Raw genomic sequence first — 24,440 nt, 5'->3', positions numbered from 1 at the left:
AAGAGATTTATTTTCCATGAATGAACAAAGATAGAGAGTGAAGAGAGAATGATGAAAAGAAATGTTGAGTTTGCATTCGGCTGTCAGGAGGTAGAATAGAAAAGCTAAATAAATTAGTATGTACTTTGATAATTATCAAAGTACGAGTAAATTGTGATTATATTAATTATTATTTACTAAATATGGTTATTATACACACAATTGCACATGATGGATCTTAATATAGAAATTATATATTTTTTTTCAAACTTTTTATTTTATTTTAGGAATTCACACAAATTTTTATTCGTGATTTTGCAGAATAGGGCGATTCGATGGCACCGACTTCATACTGCCGCGTCCTGCCGCGCCGCGCAATGGCGAGAAGATCTGCAACCGACCAACCGACCACGAAACAATCGGAATAAAAAGGAAAAAAAAATGAAGTTTGATCGAAGAAGGGGAACGATATCAGAATCCGGAGGTGGCAAGCTGAGGGATTAGAGGAGGATAAAGAGTCAAGCATGGAAGGAATCGAGCAAATCGAATTCTCCTCCTCCATCAAAGGAGAAACATCGCAGGATGGCGGGTGGTGCTCTCTTTCTGATTCTGTCCTGGTCAATGCAAGCCGAGAAGGTCTAGAAACAACCCCTTTTTCTCCCCAACCGCTCTTCCTTCCCCATCCTCCCTTCTCTATTTCTACCTTTCTCGTCTTTATCGCCTCTTCTTTGCCAATCAATTCAATTCCTTCTTCTTTGCTGCTTGTTTCCTTTTTTCTTGGTCCTGTGGGTGGAGGTCAGGATGACGGTGAAGAAGACGAGGAGGGTTGCCGAGGAGCCCTCGCCATCCCCTTCGTGCGCCCCTTATAGAGATGATGCTAGGAAAAGAATTAGATTCCAATCGCTCTCGCAAGATTATACGGATTTTCTTGAGGTGAGACGTGTTCTCTTAAACTTTGTTTCGCCAGAGGGATGTTGTGGTTTTCGAATCACTTTTGATTTTAGGGTTTCGCGAATCCTGCGTCAACTAAGTACAAAATAGGGATTTTTCATATCTGCGCCGCCTCGAAATTGTTACCTTGATATCTTTTCCCTTTTGCAGTGAATCAATCCATATAATTTGCCTTCGTTCTCCTGAAATGTATTGGTTTCTATTCGATCCAAGGTGTGATCTTATGTATTTCTTTAACAGTTTGATCGATATATTTTGTGGAATTTTCCATATCACACGGATTAGTGAGATCTCTTGGTCAGAGTCTCAGATTGATATCTTTATGTTTCTTCATCTTCAAATATCTCTGTATTAATGTGAAAATTAATGCTTTTGCATTTTAAATTTTATGCCACTAGATGAAAGTGTGCTAAATCCTCGAACCGTTTTGTGTTTGCTTCCAATAGATACTTCTATAGCCCATTCAACAATTTATCAGGATTCTGAACTGTTTTCATTTGCAGGAAACTGAAGAAAAGAAGAGGAGATTGCTGGAGGCAAGACTAAGGAAACGTAAACTCTTGGCTGAAGTCCGGTATTACGTTTTGTTTCGACATGAATCGTCTGCAGTTGAATTTTTTTCATCTGTTTCAGAAAGATAATTGCCTGTTTTGAATGTCTCATCCTAGATTTTTGAGAAGAAAACTTGATACCTCACTTGCAAACCCGTATCAGCAAGTTAGATTGAAGGACCCATCAAGTACAATTCCAGTGATCAAACCTCCTACAGAAAAGAAACTCAAAGTATCTGGAGCTGCACGTACAAGTAACTACATTATAGATAACTTGTACGCAAATGCATCTCAGTATCAGTTTAAAAAGATGTTTCAGAAAAAGCCAACCAAATCTCTTTGTGTTGCACAATCTTCGGGTTTTAGGAAGGCCACCATCAAAACATGATGACAATGGAAGTTACAAATGCTAGCACTTCTGCAACTCTAGGTGCGAATGAAGTATCGTTTAAGGTATAGTGACCATACCCAGCAACTTATAATACAGTTTCATCTTTTGTAGACTTGCAATATTAATTCAGTTATTAATTACAGAATGGGGAGGAACTGAACAAGTTTCAGTTGGAGCAGTATTACATACAAATGGAGAGACTCAATGGAGTGCCTATGATTGGAGGAGGCTCAAATGATAAGTTAGCGAGTTGCAGACATCTTGGAAACAACTCAAAGAAGAGCGGTAAGAGAAAACTCTCATGGCGAGACCCACCGACCGGTAAGAATCACAGATATAACATAAAACAAACTTACATTATTCAAGATTAGTATTAATTTTTTCTAAATTGACAATTTAACACAATACATAGTATAAAAAGGTACGCCAATGTTAGCACACAGTGTGAGTGGTTGTCTAACTCTGTGTGTACTTTATAAACTTCTGTCTGCTACAAAGGACCTTTAATAATTAATCAGGCCGGGTAATATTGAGTCTGAAGTGATTAATCCAGTACTACGGAAGTTTTAAGTTTTTCACCTGTCATCAGAATAAATCGGGAAGCAATTACGGCAGACAGCAAAGGACCTTCAGCTTCTAGCAAGACTTGTTCCACCTGATTAATTTTTGGGTGTCATCAGATATTGTCATGGTCCTTCCTTCAATTTATTTCAATGCAAGGAACATGCTTGATCTTGTGATAATCTTCTCCAGTATCCTTGTTGACCCTTCTCTCTATCATTTCCATTCCCCTTATTTCAATTTGTTTAAGCTCAGTCAATCTTACAAGTCCCTCTGGTAGCATTCTCAAATTTATGCAGTCCCAAAGTCTTAGTTCCCGAAGGAGAGGCATTGCTCCCTCTCCCACTTCCCACTGCTCCAAGGTGTTCAAATCACCCAGTATGATCTCTTGGAGACGAGGAAAACCTCCCTTTTGAAACACCAAAACTCTTCCTACAAATGCATCAAGACACACAAGAAGATACTCCAGGTTTGCTAGAGATGCGAGCAATGCAATATCTTCATCCTTTTCCAACCTTGTTTTCACAATAGCAAGAGAGATCAGGTTGGAAAATATCCTGGAATTTTCTGCCTCTATGAGAATCCTTGCAGGTCTTACCAATGGTCCTGCCAAATCCATAATCTGAATATGATGGTAGCAAGATGAAGTTAGGAGGCTCATCGGCAAGGATTCTCCAATCAATGCCAACATCTCGAGCAGGGAAAGGTTCTGGACTGCATTGGCAAAAGCATCCTCATCAGAGCTTGACATGTTTCTCAAATGCAATCTTCGAAGATTTCTCAGCTTCTCCAGTGCACCATCACATACCCATGGACCACTGGAAATATTCCCAAGTGTCTGAATGTCTTCCGAGCAGAATGTCGAATTAGGCATGCTCATATTCTCCTTATCGAGGAATACATGTCTCAGTGTTCGGATTTTCCAAAATGCATCCGGCAATTGATGAATCTCAGTACCGTATATATTGAAAGTCTGCAAGTGGATGAGGTTTCCAATGGATGAAGGCAGCTCCTTCAGTTTTGATCCGCTCAAATTTAGATACCTTAAGAGGATCAAGTCCCCAATCTCCTTTGGTAACTGTTCAATGGGTAGTTTTATCAAATCCAAGACCCTGAGGAATTTTGCTCCGGAGATGGTAACTGCCAGATTTCTCTGAAAACCTTCATTCCGACAAACTACAAGTGACCGTAGTTTAGTGGTAGAACAGTTCGATGAGATATGGTCGTTGACATTTTCAGAGACACAGAGACGCCGTAAAGCTCTTGGATCGTCACCTCTGTCATTAATGGACCTGTAGAAGTTAAGCTCACGAGCTTCGTGACGTACTAGATCAAGAAGAAGATCATGAATGCAAACTATCCTTAAATAAAAACCAATTGTTTCCATTTGTAACATGGATCTGTCAGTCAAATCCTTCAAATATGCCTCCGCGAGGTCCTCCATTGTTTGATCCACTTTGTCCTTCGTTTGTATGAAACCCTCAGCGATCCACAATTGTATTATTCTCTCTGCAGCAATGCGATAGTCCTCAGGAAAGGCTGCAAAATAGAGGAAGCAAGGCTTCAAATGATGCGGAAGATCATGGTAACTGAGAGCTAATATACTTTGGATTTGGTCTTCTCCTTCTCTGAATTCATAAGAAATATAATCCAGCTTTTTCCTCCAGTCACTAGCTTGACTTGTACCTCTCAAAAGTCCTCCGAGTACCACAATGGCAAGAGGCAGCCCTTTAGATTTTCTGAAGATATCTTTCTTGAATCGCTCAAACTCAGGTGGGCAGGATGTTGTGCGGAAAGCTTTCCTGCAGAACAAATTCCAGCTCTCTTCGACATTCCAAAATTTCAGCTTGTGTGGAGGAACATCTGCAACGTTCGCAACGTTCATCTTGCGTGTGGTCAGCAACACTCTGGATCCTGTCGATTCTTTTGGAAAAGCTGCTTTAATGGCGTTCCAAGCTGCCACCTGCCAAATATCATCCATCACGACTAGATACCTCCTGTCGCGCAAGTGGTCCGACAACTTTTCCTTCATCTCTAGTTCTTCCATACCTTTTACATGCTCATAGTTGAAGTCGAACACTTGCTTGACAATGCTGCACAAGAGTTCTTTGATCCCATACTTCTGTGACACGGACACCCATGCCTTGCACTGGAAATAGTTTTTGACATCTGCACTCTTGTAGATCTTATTAGCCAGCGTTGTTTTGCCCAAACCCCCAGGACCAACAACCGCAAGGACAACGCGATCTGTTGAACTAATGTCAAATAGTTGCCTTTTGATGTCTTTCATATCTTCATCAAAACCGACAATGTCTTCTTCTAGTTCGCATCTGTAGACGTAAAGATTTATTAGCATATAATTTTTCTCGATGTCAAAATTCGTGCGATCATGAGTAAGAAGAGATGCTTTCATCACAAGTTTTTGTTCTAACCTAATTGTCCACTTGAGCACATCTTTGAAAGATCCAACAAAATTAACTGATCCGATGATAAGAAGGGACCCCGATCAGTAGGGTGGTCAATGATATGGTAAAGGTCAAAGTCAAGTTGATCAACGTCCCGGTATTATCGTCCGATCGGATAACCCCCTTTTTCGATCAGGAGGAAGAACCGTCGAGCCTACATGAAGAAGACGTTAGCACAGCTCGGCCAAGTACCGAGCTTCCGGCGCTCAGACAGACAAGGTATGCGCCGAGCGGCCAACCCACTCGGACTCACACCGGCAAAACAATGACGACCGAGCGGACTCCATTCAAACACAGCTCCGTTTTATAGCAACGGAGCTTGGACAGCGGATGCTGGCCGAGCGACCATTCCGCTCGGCTCGAGGACAAGATCGCCCGGACAGTCGATAGCTAGCCGAGTGGCTCTTCCACTTGGCGTGTAACATACAAAAGGAGGATCAGAGGATATCCTTATAGGAACCTGTGCCACCGATAGACGACATGCTTAGCGGCATGGTCAGGCAGAAGATCATACGACGGAAGCTTCCGCTGTCTTGTCAGAGATATGCTCGGGTCGTTAAGGTATGGTGTCAAGGACATTTTTCTGACACGTTTCTTCAAGGTATGCTTTGAGGAGCGTGCACGCATCGGGGAGCATCCACGCGCTCCCAGGGAGTCCTATATAAAAACCCCGGAGGTATGTATAATCTCTACTGTAGCTACAGTTACTCTGCCATTTTGCTTCCTCGTTTCTTCTATATCGCCGGTGTTTGACTTGAGCGTCAGAGGGTCATCGCCGAGGAACCCCTCCCCGGCCTGACACTGACGTTGCTGTGGTTGCAGGCTTCATTGACAAGAGTCCACCAGCGGTCAACGCGAGCGCCACATCCCCAACATCCATTACCTCGACTCTCGGATAGGATCAAATTTGGCATCGTCTATGGGAACGCACCTGCATCTGGGCCGGGAAAATGGAAGAAGCTGGACGACTTCACATTGTGACGCTCACTCAAGAAAAGCTTGATACGCTAATACAAGTGCAAGTGGCAAAGATCGTCGAGCAACAGCAGCAAAAGACACTAGTCGACCGACTAGCGCAACAAGCAACGTCGGCCTCTGGAGGCCGAACGGCTCACGACGACCGACCGGAGCAATATTCTATTTGGGGGCAAAATAGACTGTCAACCGGTACGCATGGAGAAGCTCCACCTGCGCCTATTCCATTCCATCGAGTTCTGTTCCAAATGCCCTCAGAGATTGCTAAAGCAAATTAGGAGAAAGGATCTTCTTCAGACGAAGCGCTTGTTCGAGACGCAAGGAAGGGCAAGGCGCCCCGAACCGACGCGTCTCCCGAGCGAATTAACTTCTAGTTCTCTGAAGCAATACTTCAAGACCCATTGTCGAGACACTACGCTCCATTGGTAATAGGAGAATACAACGGATCAACCGATCCGGACGATCATTTGGGAAAGTTCGACAACGCTGATACACTTCACCAATACACAAATGAGGGTAAGTGCCGAGTCTTTCTCACAACGATATCCAGCTCGGCCCAGCGATGGTTCAGGAGGTTGCCGGACAGATCAATACAAAACTTCAAGGATTTCCAAACGACCTTCCTCCACCATTTTGTAAGCAGCAGGCGCTACCAAAAGACAAGTGTCAGTCTGTTTTCTCTGAAGCAAGGGTCGAGAGAAACCCTCCGAGCATACATCCAACGCTTCAACCAGGTAACTATGGATATCCCCTCGGTCTCATCTGAGACCATGATGAATGCCTTCACCTAGGGGCTCGTAGAGGGAGACTTCTTCCGGTTGCTCATTAGGAAGTCGCCCCGCGACTACGGTCATATGCTCATGAAGGCTAATGAATATATAAACGTGGAGGAGACCCAGGAAGCCAGAAGGAAGGAGGCGCCATCCGAGCCCGCGGTGCCAACCGAACGACGACCGCCGAGCAGCCACCAATCGCCAAGGGGGCCGAGAGCTGAAGGCCAACCGCACTAAGAAACAAGGGCACAGGTCGTACATCATGTGGCCTCGGATTGGCCAAAAAGAGCGAAGGGCAAGGTATGAACGCCTATGTTTTGTTCCTTCCACCAGTCAGCGTCACACAACACTCGTGACTGTAGCGGGTTTACACTGATTGCTCGACCGACGCCAAGGGGCTATCGTCGCCGATTGCCTTCACCCGACCGGCGACATGGGCATCAAACCGTCGGGCGACGAGAAGATGCCAGGTGGTCACCCGAGCGGCCACACCACCATCAATAGAGGAGCAATGACCATCCCCGAGCCTCACACGAGCGACATAGGCCTAGCGCTCGGAAGGAGGAAAACAGAAGCAATGTCCCTCGGGGAGAGATAAACATCATCGCCGATGGACCGACCTGCGGAGACTCTAATCGAGCCAGAAAATCATATGCTCGGCGCTTGGAAATTCACGCCATGGGCTGTAGTCAGGAGATAGCGAGTGGGCCCGAGATCAGCTTCGGACCCCAGGACCTCAAAGGAGTGGAAGTCCCTCACGATGACACCCTCATCATCCGAGCGGTAATCGCCAATTATACAATTAACCGGATTTTTGTTGACACAGGGAACTCGGTGAATATAATTTTCAAGAAGGCTTTCGATCAACTCCAGATCGACTGAGATGAGCTACTACCGATGACGACCCCACTATATGGGTTCACCGGCAACGAGGTTCTGCTGATTGGCCAAGCCAAATTCTCCATATCGCTCGGAGAGGAGCCGCTTAAAAGGACCAGGACCACAAACTTCATTGTGGTGGATGCCCCCTTAGCCTACAACGTCATTCCGGACCGACCGACCCTCAATGAATTTCGAGTGGTAGTCTCAACATACTACCAAAAGATCAAGTTCCCGATAGAAGACCGGGTAGGAGAGGTCAAAGGCGACCAGTTGGTCGCTCACCGCTGTTATGTCGAGATGGTCAAAACTGAAGCCAAGTCCGCTCAGAAGATGCCCTGACTAGAGGTGAGCACCATCACTGAAAAATCCCCTACTCTAGTCTATGAAGAAAAGGAAGAAGTACAGATCCACCCTTGCCGAGCGGGGGTAGCGACTTTCATTGCGTCCGACCTGGGAGCTTAGCAGAAGGCGGAGCTGGTCGCCTGTCTCCAACAAAACCACGACGTATTCGCGTGGTCGACGCACGAGTTCCCCGGGATCTCCCCGAGCGTCGTGCAGCACGAGCTCCATGTTAGGCCAGACGCTCGGCCAGTAAAGTAGCGAAAGAGAGACTTCAGCGTCGAACAAAATATGATCATTTGAGCAGAAATAGAGAAGCTCTTGGAAGCTGACAACATACGCGAGGTTCAATTCTTGAGCTGGCTCGCGATTGTGGTGCTAGTCTCAAAGTCGGGCAACAAGTGGCAAACTGCATCGACTTCAAGGACCTCAATAAGGCATGCCCGAAGGACTTCTACCCGCTGCCTAGATCGATCAGATGGTAGACTCCACTGCCGGGTGCAAGCTGATATGCATGCTGGATGCGTATCAAGGGTACCACCAAGTGCCGCTCGCCTGAGAAGATCAAGAGAATGTTAGTTTCACCACGACTGATGAAACCTCTTGCTACAATGTCATGCTGTTCGAGCTAAAGAATGTTGGCGCTACTTATCAGAGACTGATGAATAAGGTGTTTTGGCGGCAGATCGGCCGTAACATGAAGGTATATGTCGACGACATACTAATTAAATTCCTCCGAGCAACTGACCTATGTGCAGACATCAAGGAGACTTGCTAGACGCTCAGGACGTACAGAATCAAGCTGAATCCAAATAAGTGTCTATTCGGCGTAAAGAGCGGGCGATTCTTAAGTTACATCATCACTGAGCGGGGCATCGAGGCGAATCCCAGGAATCTCAAGGAAGCCCAACGTCTAACTGGTCGGATAACTGCACTATCTCGGTTCATCTCCAAGTCAGCCGATCAGATCTTGTCGCTCTTCAAGATCTTATGCCAAGCCACCAAATTTCAATGGGACGAAGAATGCAACTGAGTGTTTGAGGAATTGAAGGAGTACCTCAATTCATTGTCTGTATTGGCTAAGCCAATTGTCGGCGAGCCAGTCAGAATTTATTTATCCTCAACCGAGCATGCGACTGGCTCAGCGCTAGTTAGGCCGAACGGCGAGGAACAACCAGTATACTTCCTTAGTCATATATTGAAAGATGTTGAATCCCGCTACATCGATCTCGAGAAACTAGCTTTTGCGTTGGTGCTCGTCGCTTATAGGCTTCACCCCTACTTCCTAGCGCATTCCATCATCGTGATGACGAACAACCCTTTTGGGAGGGTCCTGCTCAATCCAGAAGCGTCCGGACGGCTAATCAAATGGACGAAGGAGCTCAACAAGTTCGATATCCAATACTAGCCCTGAATAACCATCAAAGCACAATCCTTGGCGGATTTTGTCACTAAAGTACAGAATCCCGAACTAGAAGCCGTTTGGAGAATATATGTAGATGGCTCGGCCACTCGGTAAGGGAGTGAGATCGGAATACTGCTCATCTCCCCCCAAGAGGAGCGGATGTGGCTGTCCGTTCAACTAGACTACTGGGCGACCAACAATAAAGTTGAATATGAAGCACTTATAGTTGACCTACAAGCTACCCGGCACGTCGGAGCCATCAAGGTTCTCATCCACTCAGACTCACAGTTAGCTGCGCAGCAACTAGTCGGAACATTATAAATAAGCAACACGTGGCTCAGGCTCTACGTGGAGGCTTTTGAAAAGCTTAAGGCTAACTTTCGGGAGGTCATGTCGGAAGATCCTCCCGAGCGGAGAACCAAGCTGCAGACAAATTGGCCAAACTGGCCAGCTCGTTATCGTCGATCGTCATATCGCAGCTGATCGAGCAGGTGGCTTTAGTGGCCCACATTGACCGGATGGAAGGACTTAGCTTCCTATACGACTGGAGGATGGCGCTGACAGAGAGAAAAAGAAGAAATACTTTTTGGCTTAGCTTCCACCCCGGATGGAGGACTTAGCTTCGTCAGGCCGGCCACGCGCGCTCGTATCATGATTTTGGCTATAAGAGAGAAAAAGAAAATCCATTAGACTCAAAGGAGAAGTGCTAAGAAATTTCATACCTAAGCCGCTCGGGAGCCTCGTGCGAATTGGACTCAGCCCGAAGATATACATGACACCCTCGTGCAGCAACTTGTGGATATCGTATTTCTGATTGGCCAGCATGTTCGCGGCGTGAAGATAATCCGGTCGGCTCTTATACTTCTTCAGGTTAGGCGGAGGTGGTAGTCCGACCTGCCATTGGGTTCGGAAGAAGCTTGGTCGTTTGGGAAGCCACATGAAGAAGAAATACTCCTGCCAGTGTTTATTCGAAGTAGGCATCTTATCAAAAAAATACTAGACCGATCCAAAACTGAAAGAGATAGGTCCCCAGCTCGGACTGCTTGGGGTAGTAGAAATAATGAAAAACTTGAGGGGTTAAAGGGATGTCGTGCAGCCGGAATAGGACAACAACGTCGTACAACAGACAAAAGGAATTGGGTACTAGTTGGGGGAGAGGAACACGAAAATAATTACAAACTTCAAGGATGAAAGGATGGATCGAGAAGCGAAGATCGACCATAAACTGGTCTCGGAATAAGCAGATAGTGTCAGTCGGCCGGTAATGTGGCCGATCGGACGAAGAAGTCATAATGTGACCTCATGGTCATAAGGGATTCTGAAGGCGTTTCTAAGGCTTTTAGCATCGCCCGCATCGAACCTAGTCTCCATGGTAGAATACCAGAGCCTAGGCGAGGGGTTCGACAATTGTGAAGAACTGACCATTGCCGAAAAACAAGAAAACAAATTCGACGAGAAGAAAGGCAAACATAGAACACAGCGGATAATGGAAAACAACTAAGTGACAAAAAAATTGAAGAACAGAAAGGAACGGGAGAGCTTACAAGAGAAGAAAAGGTTGCCGGAAATAGGAGAGGAGCGGAGCGTCGCCGGAGCACTGGTCACGCAGAGGAATGCCGACAGCCTTCGCAAAAAACGCAGGAGAAAGACGTCGACATCGCGACTTTATAAAGCTTGAGCTCGGTCGACCGAGGTCATCCGATCCAGGTCACGGAAGTCGGAGCACAGATCCAGTCATTGAATTCAAACTGCCAAACGTCACATCAATTTCTATCACTTCGGGCGTGTGATGACAGCGGCAGTGACACATGGCACACACCTACAGGGCAGCATTTAATGAACGTCATTAACAGGCATGGGCGCGTGCTCGGCTTTAATGGAGATGATTTGCATGAATTCTGAAAGGATTCGGATGATGTCAGTGTTGACCACTCTCAGCCAAGTATAGAAGCTGCAAACTTCTCCAAGTGCGAGTGGCGAAGTACCGATCTACCTCAAGGAGCAATCGCAAGGCCGTCCAACACCCTCGGGCAGACCGGTCGGGGTTCCAACCAGTATCACGGTCGATCGACCAACCGATCTCCAAACTAGCTCGTCCAGTCAGTCGGACATGCAGCCTCTTTCGACTAGACTTGAGTGGGAGCATGTGATCCAGTGATAAGGAGGGGCCCCGGTCAGTAGGGTGGTCAATGATTTGTGGAGGTCAAAGTCAAGTTGGTCAACATCTTGGTATTATCGTCCGATCGGGCAACGCCCTTTTCCGACCGGGAGGAAGAACCGCCAAACCTATATGAAGCAAACGTTGGCATAGCTCGACTAAGTACCGAGCTTTCGGCGCTCAGATAGACAAGATATGCGCCGAGCGGTCAGCCCGCTCGGACTCACACCGGTAAAACAATGACGACCGAGCGGATTCCATTCAAATACAGCTCTATTCTACATAGCAGCGGAGCCTGGACAGCGGATGCTGGCCGAGCGGCCATTTCGCTCGGCCCGAGGACAAGATCGCTCGGATGGTCGATAGCTAGCCGAGCGACTCTTCCGCTCGGCCTGTAACAGACAAAAGGAGGATAAGAGGATATTCTTCTAGGAACCTGTGTCGTCGACAGACGGCATGCTTGGTAGCACGGTCAGGCAGAAGATCGTACGATGAGAGCTTCCGCTGTCTTGTCAGAGATATGCTCGGATCGTTAAGGTATGATGTCAAGAATACTTTTCTGACACGTCTCTTCAGGGTATGCTTTGAGGAACGTGCACGCGCTCCCATAGAGTACTATATAAAGACCCCCAAGTTTCAACGGAGGTATACATAATCTCTACTCTAGCTAAAGTTACTCTGCCATTTTGCTTCCTCATTTCTTTTATATCGCCGGTGTTTGACTTGAGCGTCGGAAGATCATCGTTGGGGAACCCCTCCCCGGTCCGGCACTGACGTTGTTGTGGTTGCAGACTTCATTGACGAGGAGTCTACCAGCGATCAACGGGAGCACCACGTCCCTTGCATCCAGTGTCTCGACTCTCGGATAGAATCATTAACCATGAAGATAGATGCTAATAGATGGAAAATGAGATTTTTTTACCTTCGAGCAAGTCTTGCGTCAGCCGCAGAGGAAGAGGAGGAAGAGGATGAAGAGGAGGTGGGCCAGGAGGACGAAGCTTGGATGCCAAGTTGCGATGTTTGTTTGCATAAATCTTGAAATCTGGCATTGATGTCTTGCAGGCGGCTCGCGAGCCGATGGCGAGTGAGGATCCGGGAGGGGAAAGCGGCGATGCGTCGGAGACAGCTCTTCCGGCCGCCGGCTGCTGAAGTGCGGCCTAGCCGGGTCGCGTATTCGTCCACCAGGTCCTCCATCTCGAACGCCAAGTTCCGGATCTGTCTCATCCACTCCTGCAAAGAATGGCTTTGCTCAGGTCTGGGTTTCTGGTCGGCATCTCTGAGACGGGATTGAATCAGTGCCAGTGTTTCCGTCAGTGACGTGATCTCTGCACCCACGTTGAAGAGGCCGGCGACCTCGCTGGAAGCAAGCTCGCCAAGCTTCCCCAGCACCAAGTTCACCACCGTAGACGCCATTTGTGTTTCTCTGCAAATCAATGGGCCAAACCGGCACTTATCTTACGACATATGACGACCTTGATAGGAACACCAAGTCCACAAGTCAGGGATAAATCTTTATCATATTTACGCTAAGCACATTATATAGTAAGGATCGTCTACAATTCCCATTGTAACATAAACCTAAAATCTTCTCCTATGTTGCCACATCAGCTTTCCTTGAAGACAATAAACAACCAATTTACCAAGTTAGTTAATTATAATATTCCACTAAATAAACTTATAAGTCATACAATTCAATCTATCAAATTTTCTCAGCAAAGATAATTAAACCAGTGCTGAATTATTTACTTTGTTCGTATCAGCTACCCACCGATGAGTCTTCTCCTCCAATGAACCATCCGTTACCCACAGACGACCGGAAATCATCCATATCCATAGTGTCTGGATATCTTCCAAGCAGCATGTCTCTTTGGGCTTACTTATTGAGCGAAACATGTCTCCGTGTTCAGATTTTCCAAAATGCATCTGGCAAACACCTAATTGAAGTATATCTGACATCTAAAGTCTGCAAGTGGATAAAGTTTTCAATGGATGAAGGCAACTCCTTTATCTTTGGCCGGCTCAGATTGAGATACCTCAACAGAATCAAATTAATGAAATAATTCAATCAATTAAAATTTATTATATTTAGCCCATATTACCGACTTGAATCAAATAGTGAAAATCATATTTATAAGTCTATTATATTATTATGTTTATAATGATTATGATTATATGTTTTATTTAATTTTTTTATTATTATTTTGGATAATTTGTATAAATAAATTTATTGGCTTTAGTAATAATATTATCAAAAAACTTTATATTATTTCTTTCCTCTACTTATTGATTTCAACATGGTATCAAAGCCATCTTCTCTTCTTCTTAATTTTCTTTTTCCAAATTTTTGTTACAGCAGCTATAGGAATTTCTACATCGAGGTTTGATATCATCGTCTACAGTGCGGCATCCTCGACAACTTCGGCAATAACAACTTTTCTTGTCCTTTCATCAACAACTCTTTTTTATCAACGGTAGCAACTTCGACAACATTAATCGTAGCAAGGTAAAGTTATTATTTCAAGTGCTTCTATTCACCATCGATAGCTGCTTTCTTATCATCGTCGAAAAGTTACTCTGCCGACCACAACAAGTGGCCGTCATCGTCCACCAAGCTTCTGATTTGTCGCTTCCGTTGGACAACAAGGTTCCAGTGCCAAGTATTATTTCCACCATCAAAAATTCTTCCAGCAAGGTCTATTACTATCAAGGGATGAGTTATTTATTTTCAATGTCTGATACTCAACGTCATGAAGGTGGCTAAAAGCAAAGGTTAGACCGATGTCAAATTTGTTATATCGTTGGTCATATTGGTATTCATTGCTCTAGAAGATTTGATTGGTCTTATAGTCGGAGAAGATGTCAAATTTGTCTCAGAGTTGGACATATTGGTATTGACTCAAATTTTGCTGGTGGTCCTGCAGCATTGGGACAAATAACTATTTCACATGGAGAGCATGCATCTTCAAATCGACCACCACCTTCTTGGCATTCTATAGCCCAGTCATCTCATACTGGAGCAGTCTCACATTCTATCTCTCCTAATATAGTTTCGACTCTTGAGAATTCAGGATGATATTCGGATTCTGGAGCAACTCATCATGTTACATTGAAATATAATATTCTCACACAAGCTTCGCCTTATGATGGACCCGACATGGTACAAATAGGTAATGGCTCAGGTTTGCAAATTACTCACATTGAAAACACATCTTTACACTCATATGGTCGTACTTTTCGCATGCGCAACACTCTTCATGTTCCTTCTATTACTAAAAATTTACTTTCTGTCCGTCAGTTTGCTCTTGATAATAATGCGTTCTTTGAATTTTATCCTCATCATTGTCTTGTGAAGGATCCCACAACAGGAAATATTCTACTTCGAGAAAATATTAAAGATAGTATTTATCATCTTCAGTCCACCTATACTAATGCGTTTGTTGGAGAACGCACTGATAAATTCTCTTGGCACATACGTCTTGGTCATCCGTCTCTACGTGTTGTTTAGAATATCATTAACCAGTATGGTTTATCAATTTCTTTAGCCTCCTCTTCTCATTTATACGAAGCTTGCATGAAAGCAAAGTCTCATAAATTACCTTTTGTGTCTTCTTCTTGTACTTCTAGTTTTCCTTTAAAAATTATTCACTCTGATGTGTGGGGTACTGCTCCCATTCTATCTAATCAAGGTTTTCTTTATTATGTTAATTTTATTGATAATTTTAACGAGTTTACTTAGATTTTTCCTATGAAAAGAAAGTCTGATCTCTTTGATATTTTTTGTCGCTTTCAAAAACAAGTTGAGCGCTATTTTGATCGTAAAATCCTCTCCCTTCATTCTGATTGGGGTGGAGAGTATCAAGCACTTCACCGTCATCTTACTTCCTTTAACATCATCTATCGAGTCTCTTGTTCCCACACTCCTGAGCAAAACGGATCCGCCGAGAGAAAACATCGTCATGTGGTTGAAACTGCCTTAGCTCTTCTTAATCATGCCTCAGTTCCACTTAAATTTTGGGATGATGTCGTCCAAACCGCAGTCTACCTTATCAATCGTTTATCCACTCCACTACTTCAAAATAAGTGTCTATTGAAAATACTTTATAATTGTCTTCTAGATTACTCCTTCTTTCGTATCTTTGGTTGCACATGTTATCCTTGACTACGACTTTACTCTAAGCACAAGTTAAACTCTCGCTCTTTACAATGTGTTTTCCTTGCTTATAGTAATTTGCATCATGGGTACTGTTGCCTCCATATTTCGACTGGTCGGATATATATTTTTCGACATGTTACTTTTGATGAATCTCTATTTCCGTTTGCTGTTGCTACCTCAGTTTCTCCTTTAGATAATCATGGCAACTATCTAATATCACCAAATAATATACTAGAAGCCCCACATATTGATTCATTAGGACATATTGAAAGTACAAAGGGGGATGGTATCTTAGGTCCTGCTCCGTCTCCATAAGTTGATGTAGACTCGGTGGCTAGTGGTGATCCACTCTCTAGTTCTGATTCTCATCTGTCTGACCACTCATCTCCGAGTAGCTTTGATGATGATATTCCTCGGCGGATGCTTCCTCTAAGCGATATTTATGCACGATGTCAACCTGTTTCTACTCGTTATCCTCTTCCACGTGCTCCTATTGCTTCTTCAAATTTTGTTGAACCTTCTAGTTTTACATAGACAGTTAAAAGATCCAAATTAACGTGTTGTGATGCCTATTGAGTTTGATGCTCTTCTTCATAATGTAACCTAGAGCTTAGTCCCTCGTACCCTATTTATGAATATTCTGTCTCTAAATGAGTTTACCGAATTAAGTATTATACAGATAGTTCTATTGAACGTTACAAAGCTCACCTTGTTGCTAAAGGCTTTAATCAACAACCAAGTATTGACTTCAATGATACTTTTAGTCTAGTCGTCAAAATTACAACTATCAGATTGCTACTATCTATAGCTGTAAGCTCCAATTGGCCAATATACTAATTAGATGTTTCCAATGTTTTCCTTCATGGGCACTTTGAAGAAACTATTTATATGGAGCAACCTCCTGGATTCATCCACCCGCAATTTTCAACACATATGTGTCAACTTTAGAAGTCTATATATGGTCTTCGACAAGCACCTCGTGCATGGTTTCATCGTCTATCTACCTGGCTTCATACTCTGGCTCAAAAACAGACTCTTCCCTATTCTACAAATGTAATGAGGAATTTTCAATATTTGTTTTAATTTATGTGGATGATATATTAATAACTGGTAGTGATCAAAGCGACATTACTATTTTATTACATCTTCTCCGTCAAGAGTTTCCTATTCGGGAACTTGGCAATGCTCGTTTTTTCCTTGGCATAGAGTTTTTCTCACATTATGAAGGATGCCTTCTCTCTCAGAGCAAATACATTACTGGGCTCCTACAACGAGCTAAAATGGATGGTGCACGTCCTATTTCCACACCAATCATTGAGGGTGGCTTCATTGCACCTTCATCCTCCTCTTCAATGTCTTACCCCCAGATCTACCGTAGTATTGTTGGCACCCTACAATATGTCACAATTACATGACTTGATATTGCTTTCGCTGTGAATCGTGCCTGTCAATTTATGCATGCTCCTACTGAATATCATTGTGAATGTGTTAAGAGAATTCTTCGATATCTCAAAGGCACTATTCTACATGGTCTTCTTTTATATCGTCAGTTTTCATGAGAGTTGATTGCCTATAGTGATGCAGATTGGGCTGGATCTCCCGAAGATAGACGTTCTACTAGTGGATATGCTATATTTGTTGGGCGAAATCTTGTTTCCTGGCTTTCAAAGAAGCAACCTACAGTCTCTCGCTCGAGTACTAAAGCTGAATATAAAGCTATCGCTAATGCAACATCAGAAATTATTTGGCTACAATCTCTTTTTTCAGAATTATATTTTTTCCCAACTGCTACGCTTAAAATATGGTGTGATAATATTGGAGCAACTTATCTTGCGGCAAATCCTGTTTTTCATGCTCGTACCAAACATGTAAAGATTGGTTTTCATTTTGTTCACGAGCGTGTGGCGACTCGACGACTTTCAGTTTCTTATATCTCTACAGAAGATTAAATTGTTGATAGATTTACTAAGCCATTATTTAGATAACATTTCACCAAGTTAGCACTCAAACTCAATGTTCAGATACTCCCGTTGAGTTTATCGGGGGATAATGACAATAATGGAAATAAACTCTAATTGATTTCAGTAGATTTATTATATTTGGCACATAATCAAGATCGACATGAATCAAATAGGGAAAGTCATATTTCCAAGTTTATTATATTACTATGTTTATAATGATTATGATTATATGCCTTATTTAATCTTTCCATTATTATTTTGGACAATTTGTATAAATAAACCTATTGACTTTAGGCTGCGTTTGGTAGGGGGTAATCTGCCTTGTAATGTAATCCAGATTACATTATAAGGCTGATTAATTTGTTTGGTTTCATTTTTAACTTGTAATATAATGTAATCTGGATTACAAAATGTAATGAAGATTTGTAATCTGGATTACAAAACAAATACATTGTAATCCGATTACATTACAAGGTCATCGTTTAACAAAAATTTAAATGTCAAATATACCCCTAATTTGTTGCCGTCCATCGTCGCCCGCCGCAAACTCCGACAGAGATGTAGCGCCCACCGGTAGATGTCGTAGGATATTTTTGTCATTTTATAATAATACGAATTACATTCCTTATAAAAAAATAATAGATACCAAACAAAAGAATGTAATCACCTTTGTAATCAAAGATTACATACATTACATTACCAAACGTAGTAATGTAATCATAATTACATTACATTACATTACAAATTTGATTACATTACAAACTCAATTACATTACACCCAACCAAACGTAGCCTTAGTAATAAGATTATCAAAAAGTTTTATATTATTTCTTTCCTCTACCTATTGGTTTCAACACAAATCCCCTATCTCTCCCGGTAAGCATTCGATGGGCAGAGTTTGCATGTTCAAGACTACGAGGAACTTAGCTCCAAGGATGATAAATATCATTGTTCCAATGAAATCTTCCTTTGGATAAATTACAAGGGTTGGGATTCAATTAAAGTTCCGCATTGAAAAAATTTGGTAATATCATGAGTTTAAAAGGATATAGGATATTTCCATTGACATGAAACTTTTGGGAAGAGTCCAAGAGCAAAACTATGAGGGTCTAAGAAGCCACAAAGCTTTTCGATTGTCGCGCGTCTATGGTGTTCATTGTGGTAAAAGACGAATACGCTCGCTCCCAGCGCCCCCGCCAACCCGTCCCAAGGTCAACACGGAGGAGGTAAATCACGGACGGCTACTAGCCTTTGGAATAGTGACTAGCACATAAGGGAGATATTTACCTCGGCTTTGCTGAGATTCGAACCCCAGACCTCATTATGGTAACACCTCATGCGTTAGCCACTAGATCCATTCGAGAGGACGCGTCTATGTTGTTCATGGACCTATAAAAGTTGAGTTCGCTAGCTTCAGAACACTCTAGATCTATTAGAAGATCATGAATTGGAACACTTACCACTTGCTCAAAGATACCCCTTCTTTCCAATTGCACCATAGACTTGTCTGTTAATTAGATCTTCTAATTGTGTCTCAGCAAGGTCCTCCATTATATTGTTCGATCCATTCTTTGTTCACCATAAGCTCTTTGATGTTGTTCACGTCACGCTCGAAACCCATAATGCCTCCTCGAGCTCAAATCTGCATTTGCGACCATTTATTACCTTCTAATCATGAATTTCTTTTTTAGATGTCATACTAAATGGGGATTCTTATTGAAATGTTCATCGTCAAGGTAAATCATGAAAAAAAATATTTTAAAATTCTGAATCGATAAAAAAAAAAAAGATGATTCGAACCATTGAACACAAAACGTGGACATTAACTTAAAATCGGATTAGATTCTAATTAAATTCAACCTGCGGGTGCTTTATTAATATTAGATTTCAATTGATTTAGAATTAATTTAATTATAATATAATTGAATTTAATGGATTATTATCTTAAAATGAATTAAAATATTTTTAAAAAATATTTTTTTTTTTTGTCTTTTATGGGATCCATAGAACTCCACCTATGAATGAGCTGATCCATCATTTGGATCACATTTTGTGATCTAGAGGATTTGTGCTCCACATTCGGCTCATCTCTTTTCTTTTTCCTCATTGTGTTTCTTTCTCTTCTCCACTCCAAAATTAGGAGTTTGAATTGAACTTAAATAAATTAATCATAAATGTTTAATGTACAAGAAATATCTAGATAAGTTCATGTATCTAATTAATAATATGATTTAAAAAATTTTATTGAATAGTATAAATATTCATATGATATGAAGTTGTAAGGTAAATATTTTTTTCAATACAAAGTCATTATACTATAACTCATTTTCTCTTCGTAGAGCCCATCACCTTCTAACAAAATGGTCTCAGAGCCTGCACTGTTAGAAAGTTTAACCGTCGACTGTATACCAGAGCCAGATAAATCCATTTATCAAGGGGTAAAGGGTGAGATATCACAAATATATATATAAAAAAATCATCACATAACAAAAATTAAAATATAATAATGAAATTTATGTGTAAAATTTTTATTAATTATAATGTATGTGTAAAATTTTTAAAATAGAAGGATGCTATAATAGTTTTATATCTCAAGTTTGTGGTCTGTAACGTACCAATTCATATTTCTATTTCTCAAATGTAATTTACAAAAACATCCTCGGTCTTTAATTTTCCACACATTCTAGTTTTGTTGCTGTCAAGCAGTAGTCTGCTTTATTCGCCGCCGCATCTCCGCCACCACCTAGTTCATCGCAGCATCGGTGCCCTCTCCCTCGATGTTGCATCTCATGAACACTTGTGCGATGTCGGCGGGCGTCATCTCCACCTCCGCCAGTAGCGCTTCCACCTCCAGCATCCACGAGTGCGCCTCCCCTGCTTCTAGGTAGTTCCTGGCCAGGATTCAGAATGTTGTCGGTCGATAGTACAAGAACAAGAGATGGATCTTTCGGTCCATCTGCCCTCCCGGAGGCCGGAGCAGTACCTCGTCAAGCCACTCCGGGTGGTTCTTGGTGAAGACTAAAGATCATGAGCTGCTCCTCTATGCACGACGACGAGAGCATGTGTCCACAAAGTTGAGCACGTCTGAAGAGACTCAAGTATAGTAATTTCATATTATGAGAGATGGGGGGGGGGGGGGTCCCTTTTCCCCTTAATGGAGTCACCCCTATCAAGAGCTATAGTTTAATCGAGTCATATGAGTAGAATATTGATATCGAACAAAGGAACTGGGGGCTCCTGTGTCCGGATCAAGAGGACTAGATACCAGATAGAAAGTAGATAGCTAGACAGAGAAGCCAGAAAGAGAAGCTGTTAAATATGATAATTAAATAATAAGTGTTATTTGAGAAATAACCTTATAAAATTTTCTAAGAATTTTTTTAAAAGAACTCGGTATTTAAACGGAATCCATATTCCAAGTGAAATTTTGTTTACATATTCCAATTAAGTTGAGAGTCATATATATATATATACCATATCCTATTCTCCTCTTGATCTCTTCGTCGCTGACCGCCATCACCGCCTAGGAAACGCCGCAACCGTCGGTTGTGTGGGAGCCACCGTCATACCCTTCGCTGTGCCAAGCCTAGCCGACTAATCCACTGCCTCTCATTCTTCACGGCGTCATGCCCTAGCACCGATCGCCAACGCCATTGTCGTTGTTCGTTTGCGTGAGACCAGTCGATGACACAACAACTATTATAGTCGTGGAGCTAACGCCGTGGGCTACTGCGAGAGCCGTGGAGCTGATCCACCGTCGCCCTATCTCTACATTTTCTCGCCAACGCCAACTGCCTTGTTCCCAATCTCCCCGACCGACCTCTCCTCCCTGGAAGTTGGCCGCGAGCAGAAGCCGATTGACGCACCTGCTGCCCGCAAGCCCCCACCACCAGTGCCCTACACATCCACCGTCGCCCCTCCGTGTGAGGCTAGATCTGCGATGTCGCGACCGCGTATCTCCATTTGACACTGGTACCCTTCTTCACTCCGTCGCAACCTACTAATACATCTAGGGCCACCATCGGCCGTGGCCACCTGATCGGGTTTCACCGACCACTCCAGTTCTGGCATCACCACCAATTGCAGAGAGAGGGCATCACCCGTCAGAAGCTACAATTTTGGCATATTTTTGGTTAAACAGAAATGTTGTTTGATGAAGTAGGAAACTCAATACATGAGTTTCGATTTTGTGGATTTTGAGTAGTTAACCAAGTAATTGGTTAGAAATGTGGATTGAAGATTTAAGTGGATTTAGCTTGCACTACAAAAATACTGCCACTTAGGGACAAAATTTGCAACAAAGTTTAGAAAAAAATTCGTTGGAAATTAGATTTGGGACGAAAATTGCGACAGAAAAAATTCGTTGGAAATCTGGTGTCCCAAAAATTTGCGACGAAAAATTATAATTTCGTTGGAAATTTTGCAACGAAAATAATATTCGTTGCAAAATTCGTTGGAAACTTTGCGACAAAACCAAAATTCGTTGCAAAATTCGTTGGAAATATTGCAACGAAAATAAATATTTGTTGGAAATGTCAGCAGGAAAAATCTCCGACGAACCCCAAATTTGTCCCGAATTAGCAACGAAAAATGTATTCGTTGCAAATAGATTTGCGACGAATAATTATTTGTTGGAAAAGTTACAAAATACAATATTACCAACGAAAATAGAAATTCGTTGGAAATTTCCAACGAATATGAATTTTGTTGGAAATTTTCAACGAATATGAATTTCTTTGGAAAGTTCCAACAAAAATATGAATTCGTTGGAGATTTCCAATGAATTTATATTTCGTTGGAAGTTTCCAACGAAATAGAAATTCGTTGGAAATTCCCAACGAATATGAATTTTGTTGGAAATCTCCTTCATTGGAAATTTCAAACAAAATTCATATTCGTTGGAAATTTCCAACGAATTTCTATTTCATTGGAAACTTCCAACGAATTTCTATTTCGTTGGAGATTTCCAACGAATTTCTATTTCGTTGGAAACTTCCAATGAAAATATTGATTCGTTGGAAATTTCCAACGAAAAGGCATTTTTGTTGCAGTATTCTGATAAAATACGATATTTCCAACGAATCCAAATTCGTTACAAAATTCATCCCAAAATTAAAAAAAAATATCCAGCCCCATCTTATTTCAATTTTTTTTCCTATTACAATTTTTTTCAAACAGATTCTACATATATATAATACACCACTAAACACAATAGCACAAATATAAACCAAAAATCAACTAACATATTAGTGTACAACAAAATAAATACAAACATCGATAAAATAAATCCAAACACATGCACCATTAAAACATGTTCTATATACAACTTAAACTAAGAGCATAAAACTAACAATACAACACATCATCATCCAACAATACAAACTACAACAATATACAACTACAACTAACACCCTAAACCAAACACTGCAATAAAGTTACAACAAAAATATCATAGTATCCAAATTCCAATATCATACAAGAACATGAAAAAGATAGAGTAGAAGATAATCTTATGGAGATCCTTTTCAGTCCAAATCCTTCTTCTACCTACATCAAAAGATAAACAAAGAAAAAGAAAATATTATAAACCAACACAAAAGTAAATAGTTAAAGACTTACATATTTTTACGTCAATACCACCATCATCTTCACTTACCAACCCTGTTTGGAACAAAAATAACAATACTAATCAAAATACAAAAATTAAAAATTTAAAAATTTGATAAAATAAAAGAAGTCAAAAATTCTAATTACAAACACTCATGCATCATCATCAACATCATCGGTGGCATCATCATCGGCGTTAGCATCATCACCAATACAAGGAGGAATATAGCTTGAACCCAATCTAAATTGTTGAAATTGTTGTAAAAGAAAGGCTTGTTGTTTGCGCATTTAAGCCATATCTAGATCTCTTTGTGAATTTCTAAAATTTGCTGATTCCTTTGAGATATTATGCCTTTCAAATTGTCAACCTCTTCAGTTAAGCTATGAATCTGTGTCGTTACTGTAGGTGGGGTAGAAGAAGATAAAGATCTTCGAGGAACATTATGGATTCTACTCATAGAACCCATACCTATTATCCTTCCCCCTTTGACTCCCCCACAAGCCTCAAACCATAAATCTAAATTATTAGTAACAGATGGCACAGATCCCTCAATATTATCGCCATCACCTGAACTTCTCTGTGATAATGATAGCTCATCATATCTCTCTTATGAAAAATTAAAACCTTAATTAGAGCAAATAGATAAATAATAAAATCTAAGTTAAAATTAAGATTAAAGATTAAATCAAACCTTAATTATTCTAGCTCTATCTCCACTCCAAGTCTTGTCTTTTTTTTGAAAAGTGCGGACGAAAGTGTATATAAAATCGGGCTCTCTTCCCAAATCCTTAGACTAAAAATAATACAGTTAGAAATAATATAATAACATCAAATATATTAAAAATGTAATTGTAGAGTTAAAAACTTACCAATCTACGTGAATGCTCCTCTATATTTATAGATCCTCCTGCATATATTGCACGTGAGTCTCCAGAATTATAAGCTTATTTATTTTATTCTGCAAACTCCTTTCTTTGCACTCATCAGCTTGCCAAAAATTGCAGATCTTAACCCAATTATCCGTCGTGATAAAGGGAGGCTTTTTTCCAGTACTTTTGGCATGATTTAATACATGGCGAATGTGATCACCACATTTCTTTTTGAAAATTCTTTTAACTTCCATCTCAAAATAAGGGTCCCAACTAAATAATCGCTGAAATGAAAAAAAACAATAGATTATATATTAACGTAATTGTTTTATATATAAAATAAATTAGTTATACCTTAAACTCGCACCACCAGAGTTCTTTTGTGGGTGCTGGAGTGCTTGAGTATGACATTGAGTCTC

The 24,440-nt window shown here is 41.7% G+C and overlaps 2 protein-coding genes across 6 annotated transcripts; one reads left to right on the top strand and one right to left on the bottom strand.

Annotated features, from left to right (window-relative positions):
* Positions 1-288: 288 nt before the first annotated feature.
* Positions 289-2,892, top strand: LOC122038832. 5 transcript variants are annotated; one of them, XR_006127947.1, is made up of 5 exons: positions 289-912; positions 1,434-1,504; positions 1,599-1,757; positions 1,848-1,934; positions 2,016-2,237. XR_006127947.1 is itself a non-coding variant. In XM_042598785.1 (5 exons), exons 1-4 carry the CDS (start codon positions 781-783, stop codon positions 1,892-1,894), a joined length of 387 nt encoding a protein of 128 aa, XP_042454719.1. In that variant the 5' UTR covers positions 289-780; the 3' UTR covers positions 1,895-1,934; positions 2,016-2,237. The 5 variants fall into 5 exon arrangements, 1 of the variants encoding a protein (XP_042454719.1); XM_042598785.1 differs by having other exon boundaries at positions 1,599-1,735; XR_006127948.1 differs by adding an exon at positions 2,462-2,892 and having other exon boundaries at positions 291-912; positions 1,599-1,934; positions 2,016-2,193.
* LOC122038831 (putative disease resistance RPP13-like protein 3) lies at positions 2,225-12,868 on the bottom strand. Its single transcript, XM_042598783.1, has 2 exons — positions 12,353-12,868; positions 2,225-4,763 (listed from the first exon to the last, which is right to left on the bottom strand). Exons 1-2 carry the CDS (start codon positions 12,841-12,843, stop codon positions 2,573-2,575), a joined length of 2,682 nt encoding a protein of 893 aa, XP_042454717.1. The 5' UTR covers positions 12,844-12,868; the 3' UTR covers positions 2,225-2,572.
* Between the last annotated feature and the right edge of the window lie 11,572 nt (positions 12,869-24,440).

This window comes from Zingiber officinale, chromosome 1A (assembly GCF_018446385.1).
Source record: "Zingiber officinale cultivar Zhangliang chromosome 1A, Zo_v1.1, whole genome shotgun sequence".
NCBI lineage: Eukaryota > Viridiplantae > Streptophyta > Magnoliopsida > Zingiberales > Zingiberaceae > Zingiber > Zingiber officinale.
The sequence above is the reverse complement of the archived record's forward strand: the minus strand, read 5'-3'. Positions and strand labels throughout refer to the sequence as shown.